The 20,000-nt window shown below is 44.9% G+C and overlaps 1 protein-coding gene across 1 annotated transcript in view; it reads left to right on the top strand.

Annotated features, from left to right (window-relative positions):
* The window catches only part of LOC142313143 (uncharacterized), a 135,943-nt gene that overhangs the window by 107,228 nt on the left and 8,715 nt on the right, over positions 1-20,000 (top strand). The window contains exon 10 of the mRNA XM_075352131.1: positions 4,673-4,771. Within this exon, the coding sequence (XP_075208246.1) occupies positions 4,673-4,771 (99 nt within the window). The remainder of the gene's footprint in view (positions 1-4,672; positions 4,772-20,000) is intronic.

The following is a 20,000-nucleotide window of genomic DNA, read 5'->3' as shown; positions in this document are numbered from 1 at the left end:
ACTACTTTCAGTCCCTCCTCTATATTAGTGTTTTGTTTGGATCCCAGTAACACCAGAGTACTGATATAGTGGGGGCAGAGTCCGTGTGGACTCAGTATTTTTACATATCAGGCGTGTTGGTTATTTTTCTAGGGTATTGCACGGCTGCAGACAGTGCTCTTTTCTGTCCTTTCCTATTTAGATAGTTTGGGCCTCATCCCTGCTGAATCTGTTTTCTACCTATGTGTTGTGTTTTCCTACATCACCATAACCTTTTATATGTGGGGGGCTATCTATATCTTTGGGGACTGCTGTGAGGCAGATTAGCTTTTCTTCTATATCTCTCTGTAGGAATAATTAGTTCTCCAGCTGTGTCGAGGCAACCAGGTCCTTGTAGGCATGTCCCACGACTGCTTCGAGTTGTGTGTCAGTGTGAGGTCTGCAGTTCGCTGAAATTCCAATCACTCTGGTACATTCTGGGTTTCCAAGTTTTTTGTCCTTTTTCTGATCCTTCTTGGTCAATGATTCCTAACAACTCTGGTCCCAATTCAGCAACACTTTTATGCCAAAATATTGTCACACAAGCTTCGAAAAGTCTCAAAAATTTGGCTTAACTCAGAGATGGTGACGAGAAAGTAACATTTATGATACCTATGCTGGGATTTTCTGAATTAATGGGGTTCTGTCACTAAGTGTTTACCTCATAATTAAATATCAGAATAATATAAGGACAGTGACTCTTATTCCAATGACGTGTCACTTACTGAGCTGCTTGCTGTAGTTTTGATAAAATCACTGTATTACCACTGGGGGATTATTACTAGAGAACTAGTAAACATGCGGCCATGTATCCTCTATCTCCATTAGCTCTGTATAATCCCGCCCTACCACTGATTGGCAGCTTTCTGTCAATGCCCATTGTACACAGCTGCAAATCAGTGGTGTGGGTGAGGTTATTCACAACAGAATTTCGAGCACTGGTAGATCCTAAGCAGATAAACTTCGATTTTAATAAAAAATAGTTTTATTAGAATAGTAGAAGAAAATCAAACTATTTCTTTAGCAGCTAGCTTGGGATATATACCTTTAGCCTGCGCGCTGTGAATCACAGTTCTGTGTCTACATCTGCGCCACTGGCAATTAAAAATAATAAGTACAATTCGTATTTACATAGGATAGGAAGAACGAGTTGAAAAATAAAGAGATAAAGAAAAAGAGGTGGGAGAAGGAATAGCGACAGTAAAGACAACAGATATGTGGGAGAGTAAGGTGAAAGCGGAAAGGTACAAAGGGTTCCCACCTGACTGGATGCGCCCTCCTACAACAGAACCACATTTTCAAGGTTAGCCTTCCAGGTAGAGAGATAAGAGAATTAATGGAAGATCACCCGCATACTTGCCTCCCGTGAATCCATAGACCCATATCCGACGAGTCCCTGAACATAATCTATGGAGCCCACATGACATCACCTTTGTCCTTGTTACTGAGTGTCTGACTTATCTAGGTCTCCATCCTGAGAATCTCGTTACACTCTGCAATAAATTCCTCCCATGACGGGATTCTAGTTTTCTTCCAATATCTTAGAATTAGGTTTCTGGCAACTGTTAAAATAAAACTGATGTTTATCAAAACTTCAGCAAGCAGCTAAGTGACACATCGCTGGAATCAGGGTCTTTGCTTATACAGCTCGATTGGACACAAGGTACAAGTAGCTTTCTTCCTCTTAATCTATAAATCACATCCTGAATCCATACACTATTAATTTTAGATATTTAATCTGAAAAGCAGGCAGTGTTTATAAAAATATACTAAAGATATTACAAAGGGGAAAAAAACAATACAGTATATACAATTATATAAAATAAAAGGGAATAACAAAAGAAAATGACTGAACCTGGGTCACATAAATTACTTCAGGTTTATGGAGGGAAGGACTCCAATGGAACAATCCTATATGGCAATGTTCCTTTCATTAAATGATCGCATTAGTTTTTATTAACACAAGTTACACACACATACTTCTCTCTGGTGACTCATAACAGGGCTGGACTTCAAATAACTATAGAATGTGTCTAAGTCTTAGAAAATTATGAGATTCACAACTTTTACAATATCTTCACCCCTGGATGTCCCAGGCATGAGATATTACCATCATCTTTCCTATCCTGATTTTATCTGTTCATAGATAGGAGACATTGCATACATATTTTCAGGCCAATATCTATTTGGCGGGACCTCGGCCTTCACCTAATGATGCGGAACGATGCTTTGCGTTCTCCACTTTATCACAAATTTGAAAATATGACTTTTCTATCTATTATATTGAGGCAGTTCATAAAAGCTCAATTCAAATTTTCTATAAAGTCAAACAAAAGATTTGAATATCTGCTATTTTTCTGTTCACCTGCTGCTCTACCGGTCATAAATCTGTACTTTTCTGCATTCTTGTGCATTCAAATTGAGATTGGTCTCACATCCGCTAGAAGATACTCTTTAGTTACCTGTTTCCAAAGGAGGGGGTCAGCTTCATAGGCGTCTTGTTGAGTCTTTATGGATTTTATCATTTCGATATGACACAGGACTACATATTGATATTTTTCCAAAATCCAGCTTTTAACTCCTTGAAAGCCAAGGCCATTTTTTGGACATTTTCTTCGACTTGGTGCTTGAAGCTTTCATTAAAATCAGAAATATTACACTCCCAACTACCCAAAATAACCTAAATAAAAAGAAAAGGTTGCCCTAAAATCATTATGCAAAGATTCAGATATAATAACTATCAGCCAACAAGAGAGATGGAATAGTCATCCAAAACAGGGATGACTACATAAGGAAGATCAGAATATTATCTCCAACCCCATACACTAAGGGATTACAACTTTGGATCCTTTTTCTACATTTAAAACAAAATAAGCTTTCTGCATAACAAAAGAGAAAGGAATCTTAAAGAGAACCAACCACCATCCAACACATTGTATAACTATTTAGAACAGACATCAGCTGGATTGATTGCAATCTACGGTAAGTAGTAGTATTTTCCAAAATGTCATATTCTAATTTTTTATATAAAGAGGCATCCAATAGCGCTATTCATCCTGCCTTGTCTGACTTATGTATAACCAAATAGTTATTTCTACTTCACAATCGGCATTAAATTGATTTTTTTGTTAAAATTATATACAGTGGGACCTTGGTTAATGAGAACAATCCGTTCTGGGAGTGTGCTTATTAACCAAGTTACTCGTTCAGCAAAGCAAGATTTCCTATAGGAAATCATTGCTTTGCAGACAATTTCTTCCACAACTTGTTAAATGTCCCATCCTGAGCCCCTATTGTGCCATTCCACACACGTACAAACACACACAAATACGCACACACACACACAAACACACACACACACACACAAACACACAAACACGCACACACACACATATTATGCTCACCTTTCCTTCCGTTCCATTGCTGGCCTCCTAGAGCTTGCATTTCGCCAGTACAGGATGTGTATCGGGTAACCATCGCAACGAGGGGGGAACTTCCGCTGCCAGAGCGCTGACGTCAAAGGCAAGAGCCTCTGATTGGCCAGCGCGCTGCCTTTGAGTTGCGGCTGACAGCAAGTTCCTCCCTCGTCGCGATGGTTACCGATACACATCCTGTAGCCGCGAACTACAAGAACCATGAGACCGGCAATGGAACGGAATGTACACATATTATGCTCACCTTACCTTCCGTTCCATCACCAGCCTCATGGTTCTTGTAGTTCGCCGGTACAGGATGTGTATTGGGTAACCATCGCGACAAGGTAGGAACTTTCACTGCCAGAGCAAGTTCCTCCCTCGTCGCGATGGTTGCCGATACACATCCTGTACCGGCGAACTACAAGAACCATGAGGCTGGCGATGGAATGGAAGGTAAGGTGAGCATAATATGTGTGTGTGCATGTGTGTTTGTTTGTGTGTGTTTGTGCGTGCTTGTGTGTGTTTGTGTGAACTGCAAGAGCGGGTTAGAGTGCGGTGGATGTACGGAACCGGAACTGTGTGCGGTGAGTATTTTGCTCGTTCAGCAAAGTTTGCTCGTAAGCTGAGTTACAAATTTACAGCAAGCTTTGCTCGTTAAGCGAAATACTCGCTAATTGGGTTACTCGTTAAGCGAGGTTCCACTGTACTTTTTTTTTATTTGGAGGAGACATAACGGTGCAGAGACAACTGGTCCTTTTCTATCATATTCTGGAACATGTGTAATGATGGTACGCGAGATTTTACTGGATAATAACGAGTGTTTGAGACCTTTGGTTTTACATCATGGTGTCCCCCACCAATTCTTCCAAATTACGATCCTCACCTATGTAGTTTAGCATTACAATGGCTTCTGTTCAGAGAAGGAAAATCCCTCAAATTCATTAAATGTTATATATTACTAGAGTAATTCTGACCTGAAACATTTCTATCCTCAGCAAAAACATGCCAGGGACAAAACTTAAGCCCCTGTCCAGGACTTCTATCTGCTCAACCGTTAAGACTGTGGGTGTTAAAACCAAAACATTGTCACGCCAGAGCGTAAAGACACTCAGCGTGCAGCGTAACACAAGGGTAACAACAGAAATAGTAAAAAACGAAGGCTCTGATGATTTGGAGAGAGGACACCTCCTGCAACTGGCCTAAATCTGTACCCTACACTCCCTAACATCCCTATACAGGTCCTTCCCTCGGACGTCATCACGTGCCCTGAACTCACCTTATCTAGTGAGAAGGATGGCGAGAGCAGTAGTCTCACCACTGCAATAATACAACACAAGGTAAAGGATGCAGAGGGAAAATGGACACAAAAAGAAAAAACACTTCAAGCTGCAATTGTCACAACTCCTCAGCTTCTTTCAGAGGCAGGCTCCTTCCAAAGAGGTGGACATAGAATTAAACTCTCTAACCGGCATCAGTTGTAAAGACACATGACTTTTTATTGCGAAGGGGAGTGGTCACAAAAGAGATGCACCTGAGATTAAGGCTACAAAGGCTAAGCCAGATAAGAAAGGGTCCTTAACCCCTACAACACTAAAAGAAAGTAGATTCACTCAAATCATGTTGTAGACCTGTGAACAATAAAGCGCTGTGACCTTCTGATTCCAGACTCACCAGAGGTCTCCTCAGAGGGGGACACACTCATGACACATTATCCATAAATGCCTTCATATTCAAGTAAATTTTTTCTTGTTCCGTATTGGAGATCTTTTCATATCCTTCTTATTGACTTTCCTTCCTCCTCTTCATTTTCTGAATTCTGAAATTCTCTAACTGACGTATTAGAATGAACATTTTCTCTTTGATAATCACTTAAATTATCAGGATTACAGTCTGAAGATTCCAGATCTGTGTTTTTTTGCAGTTTCCTTGCATGGTTATTGTGACGACATGGACTCTTATGGGTTAAAGTTTCTTAAAATTCAGCCAGACAGGATGATAGATTGTTTATAGACAGGGGATAAGTCCCTCATTGTTTCTACAAGACTCTTGTTGACTCATTTAATTGTGTTGGCCACTGAAAGCCAGACGTATTGTTTCTCCAGACTCTTTTCCAGTAATCATTGTATTGTAGTTGTGTATTGCTAATGTGATTACCTTAGTAGCCATTGTCTAGTCGGTGACTCCCAGACTACATGTATACCCTCAGTCTTTCTGTAGACATCATTTGGATGAACATTGTCCATGCAGCTTGAGATTCATCCAATGGGAGAGGCGCTCTTGTCCAACCAATCGATGAGGACGCAGTGTATCCAAGTGGAAGGCTGTGGCTATAAAAGGGATTTCTTTAAGCCACCATTGGTTGTTGATGGATGCTGATGGATCCAGTCTAAGCTCTTTGGAGCTGACTAGAGGATCAGGATATCTTATTGCTTCAATCTAGGGACTCCGGTTCAGGTTGGAGACCATATCCACAGCCTAGGGATTTCGACTCCGGCTGCCAGGATTGTATCATCATACCAGGACTACCTAAGGAGGACACTCAGGTTGGGACAGTTCAGTCACCTGTTACAGACTTTGCAGACCTCAGCGAGCTTCCTAAATCTGGCGCTATTCCTTTCTCGGTGGGTGCCCGCCGAAAGCGGGGTGCTGCTGGATTGGAGTAAGCGGCCCTGGAAGCTCTGAGGCATGGACATTCTAAATCCCTGGTGAGCAGCGGAAGGGTGAGACTCTGTTGCCTGTTACATTTGTGTGTTTTGCTGGTTATGAGTTAGGTGCCGTTAATTATTTGGGGATCCAATAAAGTCTAATTATTGTGGTTCCCTCACCCTGTGTTGTCTGAGTAGTGTTACTCCCACGGTTAAGGAGGCCGGCGTTCAGTTGGGATGAGCCCTGAGCCACGCTGTCTTTCTAAAGGCTGCTGATTCAGTGGACGAGAGCACCCACTGAGCCCCGTGTCTCCACAGTTACTTTGATTGTTTTTCTTCAAGACTTCTCTGAAATGGTAGAGATTTTTTTCTGTTTCCATTAATACAGTTGAAACCAGAAGTTTACATACACTATTTTAAAAGATCTGCATATTTTTCTCACTATCTGACATGAAGTCAGAATAAACCTTTCATACAGCTCAGGAAGGAGACGGGTTCTGTGTACCAGAGATGAATGTGCTTTGGTCAGACGTGTGCATATCAACCCAACAAGAAAAGCAAAAGACCTTGTGAAGATGCTGGCGGAAGCTGGTAAGATTGTATCATTATCCACAGTGAAATGAGTACTGTGTCAACAGGGGCTGAAAGGCCACTCTGCCAGGAAAAAGCCATTACTCCAAAAGAAACATAAAAAAGCCAGATTAATGTTAGCAAATACGTACAGAAACAAAGACCTTTATTTTTGGAGACGTCCTGTGGTCTGATGAAACTAAAATTGAACTTTTTGGCCATAATGATCATCATTACATTTGGAGGAAAAAGGGAGAAGCTTTGAAGACTAAGAACAACATCCCAACTGTGACACACGGGGGCGGCAGGATCATGTTGTGGGGTTGTTTTGCTGCAGGAGGGACTGGTGCACTTCGCAAAATAGATGGCATCATGAGGAAAGAAGGTTATGTGGCAATACTAAAGAACATCTCAAAACATCAGCCAGGAACTTAAAGCTTGTGTGGAAATGGGTCTTCCAAATGGACAATGATCAGACGCTTACTGCCAAACTGGTTACAAAGTGGCTTAAGGATAACCAAGCCAATGTTTTGGAGTGGCCATCATAAAGCCCTGGTCTCAAACCTAGTAAAAATGTATGGGCAAAGATGAAAAGGGCGGTGTGAGCAAAGCGATCTACAAACATTGCTATGTGATTTCATGTCACATGGTGAAAAAGAATTACTTTCAATATCTGCAATTGTTATTTTACTTGATGAGGAATAATAATTAATGGAATTCACTTTGTTTCTCTGTGCACAGCTACCTTCCTGCAGTCTCCAGGACGACTTCTGTCTGCCTGCAGATTCTGGTACCTCAGCTACCTTCCTGCAGTCTCCACGATGTCTCCTGTCTGCCAACGGCTTCTGGTACCTCAGCTACCTTCCTGCAATCTCCAGGATGTCTCCTGTCTGCCTGTGGCTTCTGGTACCTTAGCTACCTGTCTGTGGTCTCCAGGATATCTCACGTCTGCCTGCGGTTTCTGGTACCTCAGCTATCTTCCTACGTTCTACAGAATGTCTCCTGTCTGCCTGCGGCTTATAGAAGTTCAGCTACCTTCCTGCGGTCTCCACGATGTCTCCTGTCTGCCTGCAGCTTCTGGTACTTCAGCTGCCTTCCTGTAGTCTCCAGGATGTCTCATGTCTGCCTGCAGCTTCTGGTACCTCAGCTACCTTCCTGTGGTCTCCACGATGTCTCCTGCCTGTCTGTGGCTTCTGGTACCTCAGCTACCTTCCTGTGGTCTCCACGATGTCTCCTGCCTGTCTGTGGCTTCCGGTACCTTTGCTAACTTTCTGCGGTCTACAGGATGTCTCCTGTCTGCCTGCGGCTCCTGGTACCTCAGCTACCTTCCTGCGTTCTACAGGATGTCTCCGGGTTGCCTGCGGCTTCTAGTACTTCAGCTACCTTCCTGCAGTCTCCATGATGTCTCCTGTCTGCCTGCGGCGTCTGGTACCTTTGCTACCTTTCTGCGGTCTCCTGGTTACCTGTGGCTTTCAGTACCTCAGTTACCTGTCTGCATGCGGCTTTATATACAGTCTTCAGGACATCTCCTGTCTGTCTGCTTTTAATAGCTGAATATTCTAAATATTTCTAATTGTCTGTTTTCATTATTATATCTACAGATTTATGTATCTTTTCCTTCTGCGAACAAATAGTAGAAGTCTAAAGTGATTTATCCAAAGCTAAGCCATGTACGTTTTGAAAATAGATTGAGGGAAAAACAAATTCCTTATCTGGTGGCCTTGGAAAGTATCAGACATATGAAATGTGTGACATTTTTTTGTAGCTTTTTCCTTTCTTTGAGTGTATTATTATAAAAGTAGATGAAATTCACCTTCTCACTTATTGATCCTTGAAGGTGATTTTGAGATGTCTCCTCACATATGAGAATAAAGTATTCAATGAGAGCAGATGTCTCCGGCTTCCTTGATTGATAAATAAGACATTTTACCGACACAGTCTTCCAAGACCTCTGCTACGTGTTTGTTTGTGGCTTCCAGTGCCGCACTTTATGAGCCCCTGACAACACTTATATATACAACTAAAAATGGGAACACCTCGTACACACACGGCTCTGCTCCTTACACATCATATACACACGGCTCTGCTCCGTACACCTCGTACACACACGGCTCCGCTCCGTACACGTCATATACACACGGCTCTACTCCATACACGTCATATACACACGGCTCAACTCCATACACGTCATATACACACAGCTCCGCTCCATACACGTCATATACACACGGCTCTACTCCATACACGTCATATACACACAGCTCAACTCCATACACGTCATATACACACGGCTCCGCTCCATACACTTCATATACACACGGCTCCGCTCAATACACGTCATATACACACGGCTCCGCTCCATACACGTCATATACACACGGCTCCGCTCCATACACGTCATATACACACGGCTCCGCTCCATACACGTCATATACACACGGCTCCGCTCCAATCACATCATATACACACGGCTCCGCTCCATACACGTCATATATACACGGCTCCGCTCCATACACGTCATATATACACGGCTCCGCTCCATACACGTCATATACACACGGCTCCGCTCCATACACATCATATACATACGGCTCCGCTCCATACACGTCATATACACACGGCTCCGCTCCATACACATCATATACATACGGCTCCGCTCCATACACGTCATATACACACGGCTCCGCTCCATACACGTCATATACACATGGCTCCACTCTGCGCATGTTATATACACACACGGCTCCGCTCTGCACACATCACAGCTCCGATCCATACACCTCGTACACACACGGCTCTGCTCCGTACACCTCGTACACACACGGCTCTGCTCCGTACACCTCGTACACACACGGCTCCGCTCCGTACACCTCGTACACGCACGGCTCTGCTCCGTACACCTCGCACACACACGGCTCCGCTCCGTACACCTCGTACACACACGGCTCCGCTCCGTACACCTCGTACACACACGGCTCCGCTCCGTACACCTCGTACACACACAGCTCCGCTCCGTACACCTCGTACACACACGGCTCTGCTCCGTACACCTCATACACACACGGCTCCGCTCCGTACACCTCGTACACACACGGCTCCGCTCCGTACACCTCGTACACACACGGCTCTGCTACATCCACACTGTAAACCCCTCCTGACCCCACACATAAACTTCCCCTCATCCAGCACCATGACAACCAGCACAGCAGAGCCCTGCATACACTGAGGAGCTGATCATGTGACCCCTGACTCCTCCCCTCCATGTGACATCATCACAGGTCCTGTAAGCACAGAGCAGCCATATATCTAGTGTGCGGCTCTGCAGGTGGAGGTAGGTGCAGGGTATTATATATCTAGTGTGCGGCTCTGCAGGTGGAGGTAGGTGCAGGGTATTATATATCTAGTGTGCGGCTCTGCAGGTGGAGGTAGGTGCAGGGTATTATATATCTAGTGTGCGGCTCTGCAGGTGGAGGTAGGTGCAGGGTATTATATATCTAGTGTGCGGCTCTGCAGGTGGAGGTAGGTGCAGGGTATTATATATCTGTGTGCGGCTCTGCAGGTGGAGGTAGGTGCAGGGTATTATATATCTAGTGTGCGGCTCTGCAGGTGGAGGTAGGTGCAGGGTATTATATATCTAGTGTGCGGCTCTGCAGGTGGAGGTAGGTGCAGGGTATTATATATCTGTGTGCGGCTCTGCAGGTGGAGGTAGGTGCAGGTTATTATATATCTAGTGTGCGGCTCTGCAGGTGGAGGTAGGTGCAGGGTATTATATATCTAGTGTGCGGCTCTGCAGGTGGAGGTAGGTGCAGGGTATTATATATCTAGTGTGCGGCTCTGCAGGTGGAGGTAGGTGCAGGGTATTATATATCTAGTGTGCGGCTCTGCAGGTGGAGGTAGGTGCAGGGTATTATATATCTAGTGTGCGGCTCTGCAGGTGGAGGTAGGTGCAGGGTATTATATATCTAGTGTGCGGCTCTGCAGGTGGAGGTAGGTGCAGGTTATTATATATCTAGTGTGCGGCTCTGCAGGTGGAGGTAGGTGCAGGTTATTATATATCTAGTGTGCGGCTCTGCAGGAGGAGGTAGGTGCAGGGTATTATATATCTAGTGTGCGGCTCTGCAGGTGGAGGTAGGTGCAGGGTATTATATATCTAGTGTGCGGCTCTGCAGGTGGAGGTAGGTGCAGGGTATTATATATCTGTGTGCGGCTCTGCAGGTGGAGGTAGGTGCAGGTTATTATATATCTAGTGTGCGGCTCTGCAGGTGGAGGTAGGTGCAGGTTATTATATATCTAGTGTGCGGCTCTGCAGGTGGAGGTAGGTGCAGGGTATTATATATCTAGTGTGCGGCTCTGCAGGAGGAGGTAGGTGCAGGGTATTATATATCTAGTGTGCGGCTCTGCAGGTGGAGGTAGGTGCAGGATATTATATATCTAGTGTGTGGCTCTGCAGGTGGAGGTAGGTGCAGGGTATTATATATCTGTGTGCGGCTCTGCAGGTGGAGGTAGGTGCAGGGTATTATATATCTAGTGTGCGGCTCTGCAGGAGGAGGTAGGTGCAGGTTATTATATATCTAGTGTGCGGCTCTGCAGGAGGAGGTAGGTGCAGGTTATTATATATCTAGTGTGCGGCTCTGCAGGTGGAGGTAGGTGCAGGTTATTATATATCTAGTGTGCGGCTCTGCAGGTGGAGGTAGGTGCAGGGTATTATATATCTGTGTGCGGCTCTGCAGGTGGAGGTAGGTGCAGGGTATTATATATCTAGTGTGCGGCTCTGCAGGTGGAGGTAGGTGCAGGGTATTATATATCTGTGTGCGGCTCTGCAGGTGGAGGTAGGTGCAGGGTATTATATATCTGTGTGCGGCTCTGCAGGTGGAGGTAGGTGCAGGGTATTATATATCTAGTGTGCGGCTCTGCAGGTGGAGGTAGGTGCAGGTTATTATATATCTGTGTGCGGCTCTGCAGGTGGAGGTAGGTGCAGGTTATTATATATCTGTGTGCGGCTCTGCAGGTGGAGGTAGGTGCAGGTTATTATATATCTGTGTGCGGCTCTGCAGGTGGAGGTAGGTGCAGGGTATTATATATCTAGTGTGCGGTTCTGCAGGTGGAGGTAGGTGCAGGGTATTATATATCTGTGTGCGGCTCTGCAGGTGGAGGCAGGTGCAGGGTATTATATATCTAGTGTGCGGCTCTGCAGGTGGAGGTAGGTGCAGGGTATTATATATCTAGTGTGCGGCTCTGCAGGTGGAGGTAGGTGCAGGGTATTATATATCTAGTGTGCGGCTCTGCAGGTGGAGGTAGGTGCAGGGTATTATATATCTAGTGTGCGGCTCTGCAGGTGGAGGTAGGTGCAGGGTATTATATATCTAGTGTGCGGCTCTGCAGGTGGAGGCAGGTGCAGGGTATTATATATCTAGTGTGCGGCTCTGCAGGTGGAGGTAGGTGCAGGGTATTATATATCTAGTGTGCGGCTCTGCAGGTGGAGGTAGGTGCAGGTTATTATATATCTAGTGTGCGGCTCTGCAGGTGGAGGTAGGTGCAGGGTATTATATATCTGTGTGCGGCTCTGCAGGTGGAGGTAGGTGCAGGGTATTATATATCTGTGTGCGGCTCTGCAGGTGGAGGTAGGTGCAGGGTATTATATATCTGTGTGCGGCTCTGCAGGTGGAGGTAGGTGCAGGGTATTATATATCTGTGTGCGGCTCTGCAGGTGGAGGTAGGTGCAGGATATTATATATCTGTGTGCGGCTCTGCAGGTGGAGGTAGGTGCAGGGTATTATATATCTAGTGTGCGGCTCTGCAGGTGGAGGTAGGTGCAGGGTATTATATATCTAGTGTGCGGCTCTGCAGGTGGAGGTAGGTGCAGGTTATTATATATCTAGTGTGCGGCTCTGCAGGTGGAGGTAGGTGCAGGTTATTATATATCTAGTGTGCGGCTCTGCAGGTGGAGGTAGGTGCAGGTTATTATATATCTGTGTGCGGCTCTGCAGGTGGAGGTAGGTGCAGGTTATTATATATCTGTGTGCGGCTCTGCAGGTGGAGGTAGGTGCAGGTTATTATATATCTAGTGTGCGGCTCTGCAGGTGGAGGTAGGTGCAGGGTATTATATATCTAGTGTGCGGCTCTGCAGGTGGAGGTAGGTGCAGGGTATTATATATCTAGTGTGCGGCTCTGCAGGTGGAGGTAGATGCAGGGTATTATATATCTAGTGTGCGGCTCTGCAGGTGGAGGTAGGTGCAGGGTATTATATATCTAGTGTGCGGCTCTGCAGGTGGAGGTAGGTGCAGGTTATTATATATCTAGTGTGCGGCTCTGCAGGTGGAGGTAGGTGAAGGGTCTCTGTTATTTTGGGGTCATCATTATCATTAACCCCTTCATTTGTTGACTATTTTTAACTTTAACCAGTTCAGGACCAGTTTTCCGCTAATCCTGACCGGCTCATTTACATTCAGTTTAACCCCTTAAGGACGGAGCCAGTTTTGTACTTCATGACTCTGCCATTTTTTCCAATTTTGACCAGTGTTACTCTGACAGGTTTTGAGAGGTAACGCCAAAAAGTGGACCCCACGGTTTGTTCCCCAGTTTCTCCTGAGCGTGGTGATTCCCCACATGTGGTCAGAAACCTCTATTTAGTCAAGTGGGAGGAGCCCGAACAGAAGGAGCAATATGGGAATTGTGGAGCACAAATTTGGCTGAAAAAGATTGCGGGCACCATGTAGCATTTGCCGGGCCCCTAAGGTACCTAAACAGCGGAAACCCCCACAAGTGACCTCATTCTGGATACTAGACCCATCAAGGATTTTATCTAGATATTTGGTGAGCACCTGGAACCCCCGGAGGCTTCACAGAATTTTATAACATTGAGCCATGAAAATAAAAAAAAAAACAATTAAAAAAAAAATACATTTTTACAACAAAATTGTTACTTCAACCAGATAGCTTTTATTCACAAGGGTAACAGGAAAAAATGCACCATACAATTTATTGTGCAATTTATCCCGAGTTCGCAGATACCTCATATGGGGTGGAAATCAACTGTTTGGGCGCACGGCAGGGCTTGGAAGGGAACGAGCGCCATTTGACTGCAAAATTGGCTGGAGTCATTAGCGTAAGCCATGTTGCGTTTGGAGAGCCCCTGAGGTGCCTAAACAGTGGAGCTCCCCCACAAGTGACCCCATTATGGAAACCAGACCCCTTAAGGATTTTATCCAGTGGTATAGTGAGCATTGTGAACCCACAGGTACTTCACAGAATTTGATAACCTTGGGTCATCTTAAAAATTTTCATTTTTTTTTTAATAAAAAGGTTGCTTTAGCACCAAATTTCTCACTTTTTCAAGAGTAAACACCAAAAAGTGGACCCCACAGTTAGTTATCCAAATTTTTATGAGCTCAGTGATACCCCACATGCGGCCAAAAAACACTGTTTGAAGAAACCAGAAGGCTCTGAACGGAAGGAGAACCATTTGAATTTTGGAAAAGTTGAAATAAATTTCACATTTGCAGGGCTGCTAAGGTACCTATACAGCAGAAACCCCCACAAGTGACCCCATTTTGGGCACTAGACCACTCAAGGATTTTATTCAGGGGTATAGTGAGAATTTTGAATCCACAGATACTTCACAAAAATGTTGCTGTAGTGACATTTCTCACGTTTAGGCTATATGGCCACGATCCAATGACACGGCGTCTAGTACACAGGGTCAGCCTTCTTGCGGAGATGCGACTGTTATCCACATGAGAATCCAGCTGCCCGTGCCCATGATCTGTGTTCAGGCCGCGTTGACTTTATTCTTCCTATGAAGAACACTCTCATCTCCACAGCATAAACCGACATCCCGCGTCTCAGGAAGCCGCGCCGCTGGTCAGATAATGCTGCAGAGAAAAGAAGCACAATGGGTAGGAGATTTCTAAACATCCCGCCACTCCACTTGTACTGCACAACATCGCAGTCAAAACACTCTGCGTCTAAACCACTGCAAATCTTGATCGTGGGCACACAGCCTTAAAAGCTAGGCTAGATGGATGGATGAATAGATGGCTAGATAAATAGATATCATACACATATATAATGTCCAACCCCCCCCCCCCCCCTGCATATTTTAAGCTAGCACCCTTTAGTAACTTTCATGTGGTACTAAAGGGTGTTTAGCCTTGTATTTAGCCCCCCCCCCCAAAAAAAAAATAATTAAAAAAAAAAAAACAACTAGGTAGGGTAAAGCAGATAGCTGCAGACCACAACTAGTTGCTTCACCTTGACTGGTAATCCAAAATGGAGGTCTCCCCATGCTGTTTTTTTTTAATTATTTATAAATAATTAAAAAAATATAAATAATTAAAAAAAAAAAGTGGGGTCCCCCCAAATTGGATTTCCAGCCAAGGTAAAGTGCACAGCCGTGGTCTGGTATTCTCAGGATGGGAAGAACCATGGTTATTTGACCCTTCCCAGACTAGAAATAGCAGGCCGCATCCATTAGATGCGCTAATCCTTGCTCTTCACACCAGCTCTTCCCATTGCCCTGATTTATCTCCCATCTGACATGTTTGTTCATTCCAAGTGGGAGATAAATCATTTTTTAAGGGCCCGAATCGTGATCTCCAGGCTGCTCGGCTGCCCTCGGTAGCTGAAACCCCGGAGATTTTCTGACGCTATACACTTTTTTTTTTTTTTCTTGCTGTCATTTTAAAACTGCGGATCAGAATACGTTCCCCTTTTCTGCCGCCGTTTTAATCCATAAGGCTGTCGTAAAGGGGTTAAAGATCTGTGAAAATATTTTTCCTTGTTCGGATGTTCAAGTAATTTTTTTGTCTTTTTTTGTGATTTGCTCGGCTTCATTTTCATGTTATTGTCATCACTTTATTGTTTGTTTGCTTTTATGACGAGGCTGAAGTTGGTTTCTTATTCGGCATTTTTTTTTAACGTTTTTTAGCAACATAAATAAAAAATGATAACAATATAATCCCCTGCAGTGCGGAGCCCGGATGTGAATACACTTAAAAACACCAACAACAATGATAAAACTGGCTCAAAAATGAGCAACAATGTGGCAACGAAGAGCGTTATGGAAACGGTTAATTGGCCTTGGGTCACTGATCTATATAGGTAAAACTATAATAATTTGTGCATAGACTAAAATCCGAAAATAATGGCGGCTTTCCCTTTATGATTACTAATTATTGCCAGAAAACCATTTACATCAGCCGGAAGTGAACTGTAAAAAACACAGTTACTTATTTAAATCTGGGTGAATTGTCTATTTGCTCACTTTGATGCCAGTTCTCATGCTGAAAACCTATTTTGGCCCGACTGGAGTGACCTGAGTTTGATGTGGGGCATCACTATGTATGTAGTCCATCTAGTTCCCCTTCCTCCACCAGTTCTACATTTAGTCACTAAGTCATTTATTACCAACAATGTTGTGTACTGAGGAAATCATCCAGCCCTGATATAAAAGCTGTTATAGTATCAGCCATTACTACCTCTTGTGGTAGGGCATTCCACAGTCTGACCGCTCTAACTGTAAAGAACCCTTTCCTATTTAGCTGTTGGAATCTCTTTTCTTCCACTCGCAGTGAGTGCCCCCTGGTCCTTAGTATTGTCTTTGGAAGAAATAAGTCATGTGCCAGTCCTTTATATTGACCACACATGTATTTATACATATAAATGAGATCTCCTCTGAGACGTCTTTTTTCTAAGCTAAACATATCTAACTTTTTCAACCTCTCATCATATGGGAGGCCTTCCATTACTTGTAATAGTCTAGTTGCCCGCCTTTGAACTGACTCTAACTTCTGAATGTCCTTTTTAAAATGTGGAGCCCTAAACTGGATCCCGTATTCCAGATGTGGCCTTACAAGAGATTTATAGAGGGGTAACAATACGTTGGGATCACGGGATCTAATCTCTCTTTTTATACACCCTAGAATCTTGTTTGCTTTAGCAGCTGCTGCCTGACATTGAGTGCTGTTGCTCAGCTTATTTGTAATGAGAATACCCAAGTCATTCTGTTCTGTATTCCTGAGTTTACTTCCATTTAATGTATACGCAGTTATAGGATTACTCCGTCCTAGGTGCATTACTTTACATTTCTCAACATTAAATCTCATTTGCCAAGTATCTGCCCATTCTAACATCTTATCCAGATCTTTTTGTAATATTGTACTATCAAGGTCAGTTTTTAATTTTCTACATAGTTTGGTGTCATCAGCAAAGACTGACACTTAACTATCAATCCCATCCACAAGGTCATTAATAAAGAGATTAAAAAGAATCGGTCCTAGCACAGATCCCTGCGGCACCCCACTGCTGACTATAGGCCATTTAGAGAATGTACCATTTATGACTACTCTTTGTTTCCTATCTTTTAGCCAATTCCTTACCCAGTTGCATATAGTTTCCCCTAGTCCTTGCTTCTGGAGCTTTAGTATAAGGCTATTATGTGGTACAGTATCAAATGTCTTTGCAAAGTCCAAATAAATCACATCAGCTGCATTGCCAATATCCAGATTTGCACTTACCTCCTCATAGAACCCCAACAGGTCGGTTAGACACGACTTATCTTTCATGAATCCATGCTGTCTGTCAGTTATCATATTATTTTCTGCAATATATTTTTGCATGTCATCCCTTAAAATGCTCTCAAAAACTTTGCATACTACTGATATCAGGCTTACTGGACGGTAGTTGCCTGGCTCTACCCTCTTACCTTTCTTAAATATCGGTACCACATCAGCAATCCTCCAATCCTGAGGCACCAATCCTGTTACAAGTGAGTCTAAAAAGATGAGATACAGCGGTCTGTCAATTACGGAGCTCAATTGCCTCAATATTCTTGGATGAATGCCATCTGGCCCTGGGGATTTGTCAATGTTTAATTCACTCAATTGTTCACAGAGCGCTTTATCCAAGCATATTAATAGAAAGTTGAGTGGAAGGAAGAAGTAGGGTAGATATATGTGCACAAGCAACCGGGATAACCGCAGCCTTGATAGGATTGTTAAGAAAAGGCCATTCAAAAATTTGAGGGAGATTCTCGAGGATTGGACTGCTGCTGGAGTCAGTGCTTCAAGAGCCACCACACACAGACATATCCAGGACCTGGGCGGCAACTGTCGAATTCCTTGTGTCAAGCCACTCATGACCAATAGAGAATACCAGAAGCGTCTTACCTGGGCCAATGAGAAAAAGAACGGGACTGTTGCTCATCAATGGAAATCAAATGTTTTAAGCAATTAAGGCCCAGATTTTAAGACACACACAAAATTAAAGTGGAAACAAGTCCAAATGAGGGTCAATATTGTGTGTGGCCCCCATGTGCCTGTAGGATTTCCCTACAATGCCTGGGCATGCTCCTGATGAGGTTGCGGATGGTCTCCTGAGGGATTTTCTCCCAGACCTGGACTAAAGCTTCCGCCAACTCCTGGACAGTCTGTGCTGCAACGTGACGTTGGTGGATGGAGCGAGACATGATGTCCCAGGTGTGCTCAATCGGATTCAGGTCTGGGGAACGGGTGGGCCAGTCCATAGCTTCAATGCCTTCATCTTGCAGGAACTGCTGACACACTACAGCCACATGAGGTCTGGAATTGTACTGCATTAGGAGGAACCCATGGCCACTGCACCAGCATATGGTCTCACAAGAGGATCTCATCTCAGTAACTAATGGCAGTCAGGCTACCTCTGGTGAGCACATGGAGGGCTGTGCGGCCCTCCAAAGAAATGCCACCCCACTCCATTACTGACTCACTGCCAAACCAGTCATGCTGAAGGATGTTGCAAGCAGCAGATTGCTCTCCACGGCGTCTCCAGACTCTGTCACATCTGTGACATGTGCTCAGTGTGAACCTGCTTTCATCTCTGAAGAGCACAGGGCACCAGTGGTGAATTTGCCAATCCTGGTGTCCTGTGGCAAATGCCAAGCATCCTTCACGGTGTTTGTCAGTGAGCACAACCCCCATTTGTGGACGTCGGGCCCTCATGCCATCCTCATGGAGTCGATTTCTAACCCTTTGTGCAGACACATGCACATTTGTGGCTTGTTGGAGGTCATTTTGCAGGGCTCTGGCAGTGCTCCTCCTGTCCCTCCTTGCACAAAGGCGGAGGTAGCGGTCCTGCTGGTTTGTTGCCCTCCTACTGCCCCCTCCACGTCTCCTGGTGTACTTGCCTGTCTCCTGGTAGCGCCTCCATCCTCTGGACACTACTCTGACATACACAGCAAACCTTGCCACAGCTCGCATTGATGTGCCATCCTGGATGAGCTGCACTACCTGTGCCACTTGTGTGGGTGGTAGAGTCCGTCTCATGCTACCGCACGAGTGTAAGAGCACAACCAACATCCAAAAGTGACCAAAACACCAGCCAGAAAGCATTGTCTGAGATGTGGTCTGTGGTCCTTTATCAAGGCACTCCTTTATTGTGTGTCCTGATAATTGCCAATAATTTCCATCTGATGTCTATTCCATTTGCACAACAGCATGTGACATTGATTGTCAATCAGTGCTTCCTAAGTGGACAGTTTCATTTCACAGAAGTTTGATTTACTTGAGTTATATTCGGTTGGTTAAGTGTTCCCCTTCTTTTTTTTTTTTTTTTTTGCAGTGTATATAATAAGCACATGAAATAGAGTCATTACACACAGAGGGAATCTATCTAATATATAGGAATAGATCCCTCTGTGTGTAATGACTATATAATCTATAATAATCACGTGAAATAGATCCCTCTGTGTGTATTGTAGCGCCCCACGGGGGCCCTAAGAGGTTACTAGTCACCGGGCCAGTGGTGTTTGAGGTTTCTGCTGTGACTGGCCTGACCTGGCTCTGTGTTCTCATCGACTACATGAAAAGACAAGCAAACTGGTGCAAGGAGTCCGGTATAAAAGGGGGGATGGAAAGAGGGCGAAGGGTCCCTGGGAAGCGTGTCACCTGTTGCAGTGGTAACTGGGGGGTCTCGGCCGCCGACCCCTCCTGTGACTTTCTCCTCTTCCAGGTCGGTGTTGGATGAGGACGGGGCTTGCTTTCCAGCACCACCCATGGTGCACGGCCAGGAATCGGCCACCGCTGCGAGATGTTGCTCTCCTCCGGGGCTGGTGTTCACGCAGCTCAGGTAGTCCAGCTCCCCACAGGGGAAGCAAGCCACGGGGAGGACGGCAACCGGGGAAAGGGGCCGTTGGCGCCAAAGTGCGGGTCGATGGTAATAACAAGCCGAGGCAGCTGTGGGTCCATAACTTTTACTCACAGTTCTTTCAGAAGGCTGCCCTCGGGGTCACCAGCCAAATCCGGATAAACAGGGAGCAACCACCGGTGTCCATGAACATGTAAGACCTTTCTCCTCTGCGCTTGTAGTGTAATGTGGA

This window comes from Anomaloglossus baeobatrachus, chromosome 5 (genome assembly GCF_048569485.1).
Source record: "Anomaloglossus baeobatrachus isolate aAnoBae1 chromosome 5, aAnoBae1.hap1, whole genome shotgun sequence".
In the NCBI taxonomy this organism is placed as follows: Eukaryota; Metazoa; Chordata; class Amphibia; order Anura; family Aromobatidae; genus Anomaloglossus; species Anomaloglossus baeobatrachus.
This window is presented reverse-complemented; position numbering and strand designations above follow the sequence as displayed.